The 16,285-nt window shown below is 36.8% G+C and overlaps 1 protein-coding gene and 1 non-coding gene across 17 annotated transcripts in view; both read left to right on the top strand.

The window, feature by feature from the left end:
* The window catches only part of GCFC2 (GC-rich sequence DNA-binding factor 2), a 64,944-nt gene that overhangs the window by 20,587 nt on the left and 28,072 nt on the right, over positions 1–16,285 (top strand). For 7 of the 16 annotated variants that reach the window (XR_002342552.2, XM_085018825.1, XM_021087312.2 and 4 more), the window contains exons 7-13: positions 1,262–1,385; positions 2,550–2,631; positions 5,918–6,030; positions 6,872–7,071; positions 8,896–9,046; positions 9,683–9,804; positions 14,809–14,885. Coding sequence is in view for 7 of the 16 variants with exons in the window: in XM_085018825.1 (XP_084874951.1) it covers positions 1,262–1,385; positions 2,550–2,631; positions 5,918–6,030; positions 6,872–7,071; positions 8,896–9,046; positions 9,683–9,804; positions 14,809–14,885 (869 nt within the window). In the remaining 9 variants the exon portion in view is untranslated. The remainder of the gene's footprint in view (positions 1–1,261; positions 1,386–2,549; positions 2,632–5,917; positions 6,031–6,871; positions 7,072–8,895; positions 9,047–9,682; positions 9,805–14,808; positions 14,886–16,285) is intronic. The other 9 variants (XR_014841580.1, XR_014841579.1, XR_014841578.1 and 6 more) reach the window with 3 other exon arrangements.
* LOC146404719 (U6 spliceosomal RNA) lies at positions 13,824–13,926 on the top strand. The gene has a single exon (XR_014842698.1). It is a non-coding gene; the product is annotated as a U6 spliceosomal RNA (small nuclear RNA).

The following is a 16,285-nucleotide window of genomic DNA, read 5'->3' on the forward strand; positions in this document are numbered from 1 at the left end:
TCCCTTTTCTCTACATCCTTCCAACGTTTGTTCTTTGTAGACTTTTTTAATGCTGGCTCTTCTGACTGGTGTGAGGTGATACTTCATTGTAGTTTTGATTTGCATTTCTCAATAATTAGCAGTGATATCAGATATTTTGAATTTTTGTGTTAATCAGATTTATGAATCATTCTTTTCCATTGTAATTTCTGGTTTTGTTCTATATGTAGTAATTGAGGTCTTGAGTTGTCCTTTTTTTAAGGTAGACCAATCATTTTAAAAAATATGCTCTACTTTCTGCATCACTTTTTAATAACCTTTAAATTATTACCAAATAATTGGGTATTATATGTCCCCCATTGGGTTTTTTGTTTGTTTGTTTTGGTTTTTTTTGCTATTTCTTGGGCCCCTCCCGAGGCCTATGGAGGTTCCCAGGCTAGGGGTCGAATCGGAGGCTGTAGCCGCTGGCCTACGCCAGAGCCACAGCAATGTGGGATCCGAGCCGCATCTGCAACCTACCCCACAGCTCATGGCAACGCCGATCGTCAACCCACTGAGCAAGGGCAGGGACCAAACCCCGCAACCTCATGGCCCCGCAACCTCATGGCTCCTAGTTAACCACTGCGCCACGACGGGAACTCCTCCCCCATTGTTTTAAGTTAACTACATTTAATATCACTTGGTAGTTACCCTTTCTGAAGTTTTTATTACAGGGTAACTTTCTTCATTCATTCTTGAAGAATTATACTGTCAAAGGCTTGAATCCATAGCAGTAGCTATGGAACATCACTGGCATGGGTGAATTGTTACCCAAGAAATATAAGAATGCTATGAATTAGAGTACAATTCACTCAGTTCACTCATTTCTACCTCACAGCATTCTTACTTGTCTTTGTCTTTTCAAATTTTACCAGTGTCCCCTAAAGTCTGCCGCACTTAACCTGTGAAAAATAATTGCATTCATTATTTCCTCCTCCTCTTCTGCCTCAGAAAAGATTCCTTCTTATCTCTCCACTTTACCCATGTTCCTGACTCCAGCCCATTAGGTTTTATTGTTTATGACATTTATAGCTGTTTAGAACAGTAAGTTGATTTTCTGGTTTTATTAGTTTTAAGTTTTGGCAGGTAGGTATGTTCCTCACGCTGTTCTTTTAATTGATATGTGATGATATTAAAATGTTCTGTATATGAGAACTGAGCATATAATATGCTTATATATAAATATTATTTTTATAATTCACTAATAATGACCCACAGACTTTTACTTATATATGTATTTCAGATTATCAGCATCCAAGAAATAGAATCAGCCATGCATGCACTTCTTTTAAAACAAGCCATGATCTTTATGAAACGCAGGCAAGATGAACTAAAACATGAAGCAACGTATTTACAACAATTATCACGTTAGTGTATTTCTTGTTCAATGCAATTTCTTATTCGTTAAGCTAAACTATCAGGTGGAGGATAATAATATTTTTATTCCATGTAAAAAGTGTTTTTTAAGTATTTTCTTACTAATGTTTATCTACCCCTTCCAAAATTCTCAAACCACTTAAGCTAGGGCTTCAAAATGTCTTAAATTGAGTATAAAACTAGAAAATAAAAATTACAACTTCTAATCATTTACATGACCATTTAGTGACTGTTTTGAGACGACTTAACGTAAACGTAAATATATAGACTGTGTCAGAAATGTAACTTTAAAGTTTCCATGGCCTTCCACAGATTGGTTACGGTAGTTAAAGAAATGTTGGTGGCTTTCAGTATAGAATCATCTGTAAGATCTCATTACAAAAAAATTTGGGTGCTGCTCTTTGGTACTCACTCTGACTTTGTATTTTAAGAGATGTCTGGGAGTTCCCATCGTGGCTCAATAATAGCAAACCTGACCAGTATCCATGAGGATGTAGGTTTGTCCCTGACCTCGCTTAGTGGGTTAAGGATCCAGCATTGCTGTGAGCTGTGATGTAGATCACAGATGCAACTCAGATCTGGCATTGCTGTGGCTGTGGTGTAGGCAGGCAGCTACAGCTCCGATTTAACCCCTAGCCTGGGAATTTCCATATGCCACAGGTGCAGCCCTAAAAAGACTATATACAATGTCTTCCTTTGATTAAGGTGCTGCCAGTGTACAGTGAAATGAAACCATGACATCAAATAGCTGATAAGAGAAAAATGAAAATGATGCAAATACATGACATTTAGTTGGTCATCAATTATGGTACATGGTAAAATAGGAAATAATATGAAAGACTTACTGGTAATGTAAATGTTTCTAGCATTTGAACATTGGGACAAAAATCCTGATGAAAACTGCTGAAAAAGAATATGAGGGAAAGAAATTTTATAGTAAAACTGTTATTGTTCTCGAGTGCTGAACTATAATTCACCACACAGTACATTTTCTTAGGCTAGCAAACTCAATGCTTGTTAGTATTTTGATAGGGAGTTATCACTGCAGTTTCATTGCATGATGAAATATATAATTTAAGGATATTCTAACCTGTGTGTGTTTATATATACAGATGCCTGTATACACCTAAGATACAACTTTTGTTTATTAACAGGCAAGGCTGAGGCATCAACAAATAGAGGCTTGGATGTAGATGAAAAAACTCAATGGATTTTTGAGGAGATTGAATCTCGAAGGTAATTATATAAAATAAAGACAGTATCATTGAGCAAGCATTTTTCACTACTTAAATACAATGAACCATATAGTATAATTAATCATAACCTAGCATATTAATTTGTGAGAATGATATAGAACTAAAATTTAGTTATTCAGTCCTCTACTCCATGATTTAAAGACACGTTATATTTGGATCAGTCAGAAGGAATGGGTAAAATGTCATTTGTCAGGCTGAGAATGGCTCATAACTAGAAGCCAGTCCTAAATATATTGTTAGTACTTCCTGGTCCAAATCTGAATAGCCTATAGGGATGGCTTACAGAAAAAAAAGATGGGGGACCAATTCAGGTTAATAAAACTAAAAATGTCAAAGTATCAAGTGCAATTTATTCCAGGAATGCAAGGATATTTCAGTATCCACAAATCAGTCATACACCACATTAAAAAATTGAAGAGTAAAAACCATATGATCATGCAGAAAAAGCTTTTGACAAAATTCAACATCCATTTATGATTAAAAAAAAAAAACCTCGGAGTTCCCGTTGTGGTGCAGTGGTTAACGAATCCGACTAGGAACCATGAGGTTGCGGGTTCGGTCCCTGCCCTTGCTCAGTGGGTTAACGATCCGGCGTTGCCGTGAGCTGTGGTGTAGGTTGCAGACATGGCTCGGATCCCACGTTGCTGTGGCTTTGGTGTAGGCCGGTGGCTACAGCTCCGATTGGACCCCTAGCCTGGGAACCTCCATATGCCGCGGGAGCGGCCCAAAGAAACAGCAAAAAAAAAGACCAAAAAAAAAAAAAAAAAAAAAAAAAAACTCCAGAAAGTGGGCATAGAGGGAACCTATCTCAATATAATAAAGGCCATATATGACAGACCCACTGCTAACATCATTCTCAGCAGTGAAAAGCTGAAAGAATTCCCACTAAGATGAGGAGCAAGACAAGAATGTCCACTCTCACCAGTTCTATTCAATATAGTTTTGGAAGTCCTAGCCAGGGCAATCAGAGAAGAAAAAGAAGTAAAAGGAATCCAGATTAGAAAGGAAGAAGGAAAACTGTCACTGTATGCAGATGACATGATAGTGTACCTAGAAAATCCTAAAGATGCTCTCAGGAAGCTGTTGGAATTCATCAGTGAATTTGGTAAAGCTGCAGGATACAACATTAATACACAGAAATCTGTTGCATTTCTGTACACTAACAATGAAAGATCAGAAAGGAAAATTAGGGAAATAATCCCATTTATCATTGCATCAAAAAGAATAAAATACCTAGGAATAAAAAGTACCTAAAGAGTCCTAAAGAGACAAAAGGTCTGTATTCTGAAAAATAAATTTCACTTATGAAAGAAATCAAAGATCATGCAAACAAATGGAAAGATATACCATGCTCTTAGATTGGAAGAATCAATATTGTCAAAATGACTACTACCCAGATTCAGTGCAATCCCTGTCAAATTACCAATGGCATTCTTCACAGAACTAGAACAAAATATTTTTAAATTTGTTTGGATATACAAAAGACCCCAAATAGCCAAAGCATCCTGAGAAGGAAAAATGGAGCTGGAGGAAATCAGGCTCCCTGACTTAAGACTATACTACAAAGCTATAGTCATCAAAACAGTATGGTGCTGGCACAAACACAAATATAGATCAATGGGAATAGGATAGAACACCCAGAAATAAACCCAAGCACCTATGGTCAATTGATCTATGGCAAGGGAGGCAAGAATATACCATGGAGAAGAGACAGTCTCTTCAATAAGTGGTGCTGGGAAAACTGGATAGCTACATGCAAAAGAATGAAATTAGAGCATTCTTTAACACCATACACAAAAATAAACTAAAAATGGATTAAAGACCTAAATATAAGACTAGATACGATAAAACTCTTAGAGGAAAACATAGGCTGAACACTGTACATAAACCATAGCAATATATTCTCAGATCTACCTCCTAGAGTGATGACAATAAAAAATAAATTTAAAAATGGGACATAAATAAAAGTTTTTGCACAGCAAAGGAAACTCTAAACAAAACAAAAAGACAACCTACAGAATGGGAGAAAATATTTGCAAATGAAGCAACTGACAAGGGGTCAATCTCCAAAATATACAAACAACTCATGTAGCTCAATATCAGAAAAACTAACAACCCAATCAGAAAATGGGCAAAAGATCTAAATAGACATTTCTCCAAAGAAGATGTACAGGTTGCCAAAAAAAAAACATGAAAAGATGCGTAACATCACTAATTATTAGAGAAATGTAAATAAAAGTATACTTTACATCAGTCAGAATGGCCATCAACCAAAAAAAAAATATATATATACCTCCAGAAAGTGGGCATAGAGGGAACCTATCTCAATAAATGTTGGAGAGAGTGTGGAAAAAAAGGGAATCCCTCTTACGCTGTTGGAAGGAATGTAAATTGGTAAAACCACTATGGAAAACAGTATGGAGGTTCCTCAAAAAACTAAAAATAGAACTACAATATGATTCACTAATCCCAATCCCGGGTCTCTATCCAGAGTAAACTGTAATTCAAAAAGATACATGCACCCCAGTGTTCGTTGCAGAACTCTTTACAATGGCCAAGAACTTAGAAGCAACCTAAATGTCCATTGACAGAAATGGATCAAGAAGATGTGGTACATATTGTATGTGGACTATTACTCAGCCATAAAAAAGAATGAAATAATGGCATTTTCAGCAACATAGGCAGACCTGGAGATTATCATACTAAGTGAAGTTAGTGAAAGATGAACATCATAGGATACTGTTTACATGTGGAATCTGAAAAAAAGGATACAAATGAACTTATTTGCAGAACAGAAACAGACTCACACCTTAAAAACAAACTCATGGTTACCAGAGAGGACAGATTAGGGAGGGATGGACTTGGGGTTTGGAATTGGTATATGCACACTATGATATATGGAATGACTGGCCAGTGCAGGCCTGCTGTATAGCACAGGGAACTAACTCCACCCAATATTCTGTGATAACCTATATGGGGAAAGAATCTGAAAAAGAACAGATGTTTGTATATGTGTAACTGAATCACTCTACTGTACAGCAGAAATTATCACAGCATTGTAAATCAACTATATTTCAATAAAACTTTAAAAAAAGGAAAAAATAAATTGGTTAGTACAGGTCTGAGACCTCTAAAAAAAGTGTATGCATATATGATGGTTTATTTCTGGGCATTTTAAATAAATGATGACTTTTTTACTTTTTTTAAAGCCTTTATTTTCAACAGGAGCTATTTTTCATTTATTTTTGGTTTATTACTAAATATAGGGCACAAAGAAGACAAGCAAGGGCTCTTTCTGGGAATTGTACTCACCAGGAAGGGATGTCTAGTGATGATGAACTGTCTTCAGCAGACACAATTGACTTCCAGAAAAGCCGAGGTAGTTACCTAGTTTCTAACGGGTCTTGATTTGAAGTATTGAAATGATGGGTAATGCTTTGCTATGACTGCCCTTAAATACATAAATAGCTATCTAATAAATGGGAAAATTCAGTGAAAGGGAACAACATTTTTTTTTCCCTTGTAAAACTTGTCCTTACCTCTGAAAAAGTGGGTAAAATGAAGGAGCATCGTAAGTAATCCTTCATCTTTATAATTTTTTTCCTCAGTGTTTTTCATCTCCTTTTATAAAAGAACCATGAACCATTTTTGGTTTCATTTCTCTACTACATACTTTCTATATTGTCATTTTTTATTTAAAATAATTGAATTTAACAAAGTCCATTTTTAGCATTATGAGAGGGTGAAATATGTACAGTTGAAAGAGTGTGGGCTTTGCAAATAGATGAGTTCAAAGAGGAAATCTATTCTGTGTGCTCTTAGGCAGATTCCCTGACTTATGTTTTTTATGAAATATAAAATTTATGAAATTTTTATGAAGTTTCTTTATGGAACACTGTATTTCATATTGTTGTTTGCTTATTCTTTGTAAAAAGGTAGGCTAGTAACACCTACCTTGTAGAGAAGATACTTATGGTGATGTAGTGAGATAATGTAATGTTTTGGCATATAGCAGGGGCTCAATACATGCTAAAATTTATTGGTATCAGTTGTTAAGGTGATTTTTTTTTAATAAAAACTAACATATGTTAATGTCAAAGGAAAGTTTTCAGCTCAGTTGATTACATAAGTTACTATTACATAACTGCATTTATAGAAAGCAAACTTACAGATCAGAAATTTAAAAATGCATAAAATACAAAGACTCATTTTGTTCACAGGTGACATTTTACAGAATCATAAGAAGATTTTTGAAGATGTGCATGATGATTTTTGTAATATCCAGAATATTTTATTGAAATTTCAACAATGGCGAGAAAAGTTTCCTGATTCTTATTATGAAGCTTTCATTAGTTTATGCATTCCGAAGCTTTTAAATCCCCTAATACGATTTCAGCTGATTGATTGGAATCCTCTTAAGGTATTTAAGCTTAACATGTGAAAAAAATGATCCTTATCACCTTAGTTACTTAAATTCTCTTGTTATCAGGTTTGCTATAAAATATCTCACCTTTAGAGTTACAGTTGGTCGTTAGTGCTTTGGAGTAGTGGTCTCCATTTATCTTTTCTTGGGGTCTCTGTTTTTAAGGCTGAGTGACACAACATCAAAGTGTTATAGGAAGGAAACATATTTTTTTTTTATCTTCTATAGTAAGTTTAAGATCACTCAAAAAGTAAAGGGAGGTGCTCTCTTATAGCACAGGAAGTTAAGAATCCAGCATTGTCACTCAGGCTTAGGTTGGTGCTATGGCGCAGGTTTGATCCCTGGCCTGGGAACTTCCACGTGCCATGAGTGTGGCCAAAAACAGTAAAGGTAGTATTAGACCTTAAGAATTTTACAGTCTGAGTGAAATTCAAAATAGGTATCAAGAGTTCTGAGGTTGGATATGACACATTGGGAATGCTTGGTTAGGAAAGCTACAATGGTGAGGAATTTAAATGAAAATCTAAATTGTATGTAGAATTTAAACAGGAAGAGAGAGGAGGGAAATGGTATTTTGTAAAGGAAAATGTATAGGGAGAAATAATTAGTTCAGTAAGCTAGAGACTGCATAGATCCTAAAGTAAGAAATGTGAACTTGTTTTGGTAGATAATGGGAGGAGTGACATGATGAAGGAAATGTTTTAGGAAGCCCTGAGCAATAGGCTAACTTGGAGGGAAGGGAGAAAGAGATGGAGATGTGTACTGAAAAGCTGTTGCCGTAACCCAAGTCCAAGGTGATGAGTTCCTCACATGGGGGGATAGTGACAAAGGGAACGGAAAGTGGTGTTAGGAATTAAGAGTCAGTAAAATACTGAGAATACCCCTAACATATCTCATCAAAAGATGAGCCCAAGGCTGGCCGGTAGCCCAGTGGATAATGCATCTGACTGTGGATGAAAAGATGACCCCAAGTTTTGGATTGAGTTATTAGTACAAATGATAGTTCCATTAGTAGAAATCGTGACTTTTCAGAGGGAAAACGTTTTGAAGAAAGTTTTACTTTAGAGATGCAAAATGATAATAGGATAGCCACGCCTGTTAAGCAAACAGAGATGAGAAAATGAAACTCTAGAAAGAGAGGGGAGTTGAAAATAAAGATTTAACAAAGGGTGAATCCCTGTTGTTTAATCTTCCTCTGCCCCAGTCAGGTGTGCCCATAGGTTCAGGGCCGTACAGTGTTCATAGTATAGGATTCAAGCATATACCTAAGTGGTAGGTAGTTGCTCAGACAGCAGCCTAGTTGTTAACCACTCAGGTCGAATTGAGTACTCTGTTATGCCTGACAGAGAGCTGTTCAGTTATTGAACAAATAATTGGCCGTCTGCTATTTGCTTAGTAATAAGCTAAAGCACATGCAAAGTATACAGTTGTGCCTGAGAACTGAGAGAGCCAGAAGTGAATTTTGCATGAGGTAAGTACATCTTTATAAACAAATTTCATGGCTATTTTAACTGCTATTGTTATAAATGTCTGTTTTGCTGCTTAGGTACTTGCCATGTAGTAGGCTCTGAACACACAGTGGGTATTTCTGGATATGAATGCATGCATGAAATGCAGTTTCTTGTCCTATTGCCTAGACATCAGGTCTTATTCATTCTGCCTAGCCTTGGTGGTCTAGTGCTATATACATTGAGTTAAAATATGGAATTATTCTCCTTTGAATCTTAGAAAAGCTCTTGTAATTACTGCAAAAAGTTAACTATTTATAAATAAATTAATGTTTAAGAATTTACTCATAACTTGGATAATTTTATTTATAAGTTTGATTCCATAGGTTTAAAACAGATGCCGTGGTTCACATCCATAAAAGAATTTATAGATAGCAGTATGGAAGATTCAAAGAAGAAAAATAGTTCTGATAAGAAAATTTTGTCTGCTGTTATCAACAAAGCAGTTATTCCTCGACTTTCAGGTACTGTTTTGTAATCTTGATAAAATTAAATTGTTCTTTGGCAAAGTATAAGATCATTAATTTCTGTTACAGTCACAAATTTTTTTATAAGTTTTTGAACACGAACTATAAAATATAGTAAAAAATCCACAGATGTTATAATTTAAGCTGATTAAAAAATGCTTATTTGGGAGTTCCCCTTGTGAGTCGGTGGTTAACGAATCCAACTAGGAACCATGAGGTTTTGGGTTCCATCCCTGGCCCTGCTCAGTGGGTTAAGGATCCGGCGTTGCCGTGAGCTGTGGTCGCAGATGCGGCTCGGATCCTGCATTGCTGTGGCTCTGGCGTAGGCCAGTAGCTATAGCTCTGATTTGACCCCTAGCCTGGGAACCTCCATATGCTGCTGGAGCAGCCGTAGGGGGGAAAAAAAAAAAAAAAGATATAACTTAGGGTTGCCGTTTATCCAGACAAGTTCAACAAAGCCCAAAAAGGACAGGAAAATTGAGGATGTATGCAAATATGTAATAGTACTGATTGGCATGGATTTTAAACCACATAAAGCGGGAAATAGTCTTTGCTAAAGCCTCAGTTGTTTATATGTGACAAGCAAAGCAGTCTAGTAAGTAAATTGTGCACCAATAAAAATTTTTGTTTCAGACTTTGTAGAATTCGTTTGGGATCCCTTGTCAACCTCACAGACAACAAGTTTAATAAGGCAGTGCAAAATGATTCTTGAAGAACATTCCACTTGTGAAAATGAAGATAGTAAAGGCAAACAGGTAATACTTTCTAGATTTATGAATTTCTTAATTCGTTATAAACCACTACAATTTATTATAAATCTTTATTTATAGAAAAGCAGAGGAAGTCATTTTCAGAAAACTATTTGGGGAAAAACATATTTACCTCTGATGTACAGAAACTAGAATTGACCATTTTTTGCTCTTTAATATGAAAGAATATACTTTATTCCACAGAATATTTCTGAACATTTTAAAAGGAATAGTAATCATTATAAAAGGATACATATACATGCAGTAAGATGCAGATTATTACTTTCATTCTTACTAGATTATTTCTTTATGTTCAGTGGCCTGATTTGTGTCCTCGTGGCTCTTTCAAGTTTCTGAGTATACATTGGCCCTGCAGAGATGAACGGGCACAAATACAATAGTGTAAATTCATTCCTTCAAAACTCATTATCTTTGTTCTTTTGGCAAAAGTCTAATGGTATTCTGGCCTTACCTTAACAATGGTTTTTAAATTAGGCTAACCTTCATTATATTAACTCATCTGTAATCCACCAAAGACAAATAATCTCTTTGAGGATTCAAAGTTCAGTAGAACAGATTCTTATCTTACCATAATTTAGAATTGACTTTTATAAGACATAAAAGAGGAGGGAAATTTTCAGAGGCTATGATGAGAGTCTGTTGAATCTTTTATTGTGTGGTGCTTTGGGTTTTTATTATTATTCTGTTGGTTGGTAATAATATTGTATACTTACACAGTTAAATCAATTTCATGTTGAGCTTTAAGGAACTTAAGAGTGAGATTGACAGACCGTAAGGTACCCAGGGTAGAATCACCAAAGTGGTTGAAAAGCAAGGAGGCATGTCATATTCATATTCTGACCACCAGTAAATTTTAGCACTTGGAATTGTGATCATGAAGGAGGGAGGCTATAAGAAGTAAGATGGAGAAAGATAACAGCATGATTCTGCCTTCAAGAAACATGTAGTCTTGGAGGAAATAAGATGCACATGAACTGTTATTTCAAATAGGAAGTAAGTGGGAAGAAAGAACACTTATCTAATTCCTGCTGTATTTTAGGCACTCTTAGGTCTTTTTCCTATGTCATCCCACTTAATCCCAGCAATTCTATTAAAAATAGTGATGAGGGGGTCCTGTTGTGGCTCAGCAGAAACCAATCCGACTAGTATCCATGAGGATGCGAATTTGATCCCTATCATCACTCAGTGGGTCAGGGATCCAGCATTGCTGTGGTGTGGGTCACAGCCGCAGCTTATATCCCATGTTGCTATGGCTGTGGCGCAGGCTGGCAGCTGTAGCTCCAATTCAACCCCTAGCCTGAGAACTTCCATGTGCTGCAGGTGCAGCACTAAAAAAAAAAAAAAAAAAAAAAAAAAGGGGGTGATAGCTTCATCTTATTAGAGATAAGACTCTGAGTCTCAAAAACTTATTTACAGTAATCCTAAAACTAGGATTTGAACCTTGGTTGGTCTTATTTTAGAGCCCAAGCTCATCTCATGGATCACATTCCTCTGATAAGTGTCCCAGATAAAGTGCTAAGAAACTTCAAAAGAGAGACGAGAGACTCTGCTTTCTACAGTGAAATAATATTTGTTAGAGGTGACTTTTGAGCTGGGACCTAAAGGAAAGAATAAGATTTGAACACAAAGCAACTGACAAAGAAAGGGCATTCTCCACTTAGCTCCAATAGGATAAAAACACAAATGAGATATGAAAATACAGAGATGCAAAAATAGATTCAACTTAAAAAATGTTCATGGAGATAGTAGTTATATTTGAAGAAGGGACAGATTTATTCTGTGTTGTTATAAAGCATAGAACCAAGTTTAGTGGGTAAAAGCTATAAGGAAGCAGCTTTGTAATCTAATCCTCTGTTTTCTTTCTATATGAGATTATGTAATTATAGTCTAAGTGTAAATAGTGCTTTGCCATTTTTAAAACACTTTCACATTATCTCATTTGATCCTCACAACCTTGTAAAATATGTTGACTTTAATTGCAGATAAAGAGGCTGGGGCCTAGAGGGCCAAGTCACTTATAATGATCACTTGGGGACTAAGTGGCAGACCTGGGACTTTGTAACTGCTAAAGTCTTTCAGTAGTATTATGGATTCACTCATGAAGTTTTTATACTAGTAGTTGTTTTGTTTTGTTGTCGTTTCTAGGGCCCCACCTGTGGCATATGGAGGTTCCCAGGCTAGGGGTCCAATCAGAGCTGTAGCCGCCGGCCTATGTCTCAGCCACGTCTACGACCTACACCACAGGTCACGGTAACACCAGATCCTTAACCCACTGAGCGAGGCCAGGGATTGAACCCTCAACCTCATGGTTCCTAGTCGGGTTCGTTAACCACCGCGCCACGACGGGAACTCCATGTACTGGTAGTTTTTATTCTGGGAGCCTTCCTGCTATGAGTGTTGAAAATGTGTTCTTGGAGTTCCCGCTGTGTCACATTGGGATGGGTGGCATCTCTGTGGCACCAGGATGCAGGTTCAATCCCTGGCCTGGCACAGTGGGTTAAAGGATCGGGTACTGCTACAGCTGTGGCATAGGTCACAGCTGCAGCTCATATCTGATTCCTGGCCTGGTAACTCCATATGCTATGAAGCGACCAAAGAAAATGGGTTCTTTGCTTTAGTCGGAGACTAGAACTTTTCTACTTTGGCACTTTTGGCATTTGGAACAGGTAGTTCTTTGTTGTGGGAGACTGTCCTTTGCATTAAGCTTCCCTGGCTTCTACTCAGTAGATGCCAGTAGCACTTCCCAGTCTTCGCAACCAAAAATATCTCTAAATATTGTAAATATTCAAGGCATGGCAAAATTACTCTGAGTTGAGAATCAGCATACTGCCTAATATTTCAGGTTAATAACATAGTTTGCCAGAGAAATCACTCTTTTTTTCAGTGATGTTCATCCTACTAGGTGTCTGCTCTTTTGAGTAAAAATGTTATATGTGCTTTCCTCACAGGCAAGACTTCCCTTGGTATGTTGCATTAATTCTAGATTAAAATATACTGAATGGAGAGTGTCTAAGGTGGTATGGGAAAGATAAAATGTAGAAAAGTGAGATGGAAATCTGAAGAATTTTCATATGGAAAGGAGATGATATTTGTTCTGCATGATCCTGAGAAGTAAATTAGGACCAAGTGTGGAAGGTGTAAGAGAGAAAAGTTTGTTTCTTGTTGTTAACTGAAATCTAGCAGTCAATAGCTGCCGAAACTTGTGGGCAGCCTCAGGAGATGGTGCATACATTGGTTGACTGGTTAGTGGAAATGTGAAAATGACATCATATGGATGTTTAGGTAGATTGGTGGTTTTCAAACTTTTTTGTATCCCCAGAACCTGTTTCATATAAAATCTTACACACCCCTATACACAAACACACACAGAAAAATAAAGCTCCTCTTGCTGTGGTGAACACCCTGCCCTCATTCTCTCCTGACAGCTTCAACATCTGCCCATGCCACCCAGGATTATCTCCATGGATATACATACAGAGCAACATAAAAACTGCCAGCTAGAGCTTTAAGTGCCTTTTAAAGCTATTTTAAAGTTTAAGGGAACTGGAGTTCCCGTCGTGGCTCAGTGGGTTAGCGAATCCGACTAGGAATCATCAGGTTGCGGGTTCAATCCCTGGCCTTGCTCAGTAATGATCCGGCGTTGCTATGAGCTGTGGTGTAGGTCGCAGATGTGGCTCGGATCTGGCATTGCTGTGGCTGTGGTGTAGGCCGGTGGCTACAGCTCCAATTTGACCCCTAGCCTGGGAACCTCCATATGCTGTGGGAGCGGCCCAAGAAATGGCAAAAAGACAAAAAAAAAAAAAAAGTTTAAGGAAACTATATTCAATATCCTATATTATATATAATGTTTTACACATATGTAATAACATATACTACAGTATATAACCATAATGGAGAAGAATGTGTGTGGGGAGGTGTATCTGAATATCTTTACAGCAGAAATTAACATACCATTGTCAATCAGCTGTACTTCAGGAAAAAAGAAAAATAAGAGTCTAATCACAATGCTTGCTTTGGCAGCACACATACTAAATTGAAACGGTACAAAGATGAGTGTGGCCCCTGCACAAGGATAACACACAAATTCATGAAGTATACCACGTTTTTATTATGTGTGTGAAATTTTTGAAAATTTTAAGCATTACAGAATTTAAAGAATCATTTAGGAAAAAATAATGAAGTCTTTATACAGAAGTTGTATGTAGTTAAAACTTGAGAGAACTTTTTTTTTTCACCAAAGAATGTATTTTAATACTTGGAAAAGTTAGTGAGCTCAGAGTTTAAAATATGTGAATTTAGGTTTTCTTCTGTTTTAAACAATTATTTGGAAATAATGGCAAACTTAACAGAAAACCCTCGTGAATGAAAATAGCATATTCAAGAGTTCTTGCTGTGGTGCAATAGGTTAAGAATCCAACTGCAGCGGCTTAGGTCACTGCAGTGGTGCAGATTGGATCCCTGGTCTGGCACAGTGGGTTAAAGGATCCAGCATTGCTGCAACTAGATTTGATCCCTGGCTCAGGCACTCCGTATGCTGCAGGGCAGCCAAAAAAGAAAAAAATTAAAATGGAAATAAAATATGAGTACATACTTTGCAAAATTACAAGCATTTAAAAACCAAAAAAAAAAAAAAAAAGGAGGTCCCCTGTGGCATAGCAGGTTAAAGATCCAGCATTGTCACTGCAGCAGCTTGGGTCACTGCTGCAGTGTGGGTTCACTCCCTGGCTCAGGAACTTCTGCATGTTCCAAGCATGGCCAAAAAAAAAAATAAGTAAAATTAAAAAATAAAAGCAAACAACAAAAAAAGCATAGTTTAATAGGGGTGATGTGCAACAGCACGGATGAGTGAAGTTTTCTTGTACATAATGGATCGTTATTTTGACACCTAAGTCTGTGAGTATGTACAAATTTGCGCTACAGGTTGTTTCTTTTGGTAAATATACTTCTATCTATGACTGCCAGTGATGCTTTTAAATTTTTTAAAAATAGGATTTACTTAAACGCATTGTTTTAAGAATGAAGAAGGCAATAGAAGATGATGTTTTTATTCCTCTGTATCCATTGAGGTAAGGGTTGCTATCTTCTGGATTTTATAAGTTAATCATGTAATACAGATTCACTAAGAGTGTAGTGTAGAAGAAACTAAACATAGTAAGTGTTTGCAAAACACACATACTGTTAAGATGCAGTGGTTTGTTTTTTATTGTGTATTGTTATTTTTTAATGTCATTTATTGTCATGTTTCTAAGAACGTGACAGTAGACATAGCAGAGTGGTTATAAGCACAGATTCTGGAAAGCAGATTCACCATTACAGGATACTTGACCTTAGGCCTTTCTGAGCATCAGTGTCGTCGAATATAAAATGGGACATTAAATCAATGCCTACCTCACAGGACACTGTGAAGATGAAAAAAATGCTCAGAACAATGCCTGACACAGAAAGCCCAACATAAGGCCTGCAACATCACTGAGGGGCCAGAAACTGCATCTGCAAATTCTGTACTCACTTTAAATGATGCAACAAGTAGTATTTGATATATAGTCGTATATTTGCTGAGAAGGTAACAGTTATAGATAATGAGTTGAAGCTATAGAGGACTTGCAGGATGGAAGAGTGCTATGGAGAGAAAAGAAAAGAATTTCTAAGCTTTCTAGTTAATTTGAATCCTGAAGAAATATCTGCATATAAAATGTAATGTTTTAGATAAGTAATGTATTCACATGGTTAAAAATGTGTATGAATGTGTATTTTTAAATTTTATTCATGTTTAAAATGAAAAGTCTTATCATTCCCTCCCCCTCCTGACCTCTCTCCACCCAGTTTTTGCCCTTTCTATACACACACATACCTGCAATAATACTCTCTGTTACTATTTTTTATGGAATTAGAATTAATGCTTATGGAATACCCATCGTGGCGCAGCAGAAACAAATTCAACTAGTAACCATGAGGTTTCAGGTTCGATCCCTTACCTTGCTCAGCGGGTTAAGGATCTGGTGTTGCTGTGAGCTGTGGTGTAGGTCGCAGACACGGCTTAGATACTGCATTGCTGTGGCTGTGGTGTAGGCTGGCAGCTGTAGCTCCGATTAGACCCCTAGCCTGGGAACCTCCGTATGCCTCAGGTGCGGCCCTAAAAAAAAAAAAAAAAAAGAATTAATGCTTATAAATAGAATGAATACATTTAATACAATTAGAATTAACCTTATTGCCCCTCCTTTTTATAGCAAAGTATATTGTAAACAGTCTTAACTGTTGTTTTCTGCCTTATTTTTTAGACTTCGTACATCTTTGAGATTTTTTTATGTTGTCACATAAGTAGTTTCCTCATTCTCTTTTAAGATGTGCAGAGATGACATTACATAGATATACTGTAATTGGTGAGCAGTAAGTGGTAAACCGTTGCTAACAGTGTGATTATTATTATTCTGTGCATGTGCAGATGTACCTACCAAAGGCATTCTGA

This window comes from Sus scrofa, chromosome 3 (genome assembly GCF_054392235.1).
Source record: "Sus scrofa isolate SSC_HxYL_T2T_F1_AM1 chromosome 3, Sscrofa_HxYL_maternal_Yorkshire_Landrace_v2.0, whole genome shotgun sequence".
In the NCBI taxonomy this organism is placed as follows: Eukaryota; Metazoa; Chordata; class Mammalia; order Artiodactyla; family Suidae; genus Sus; species Sus scrofa.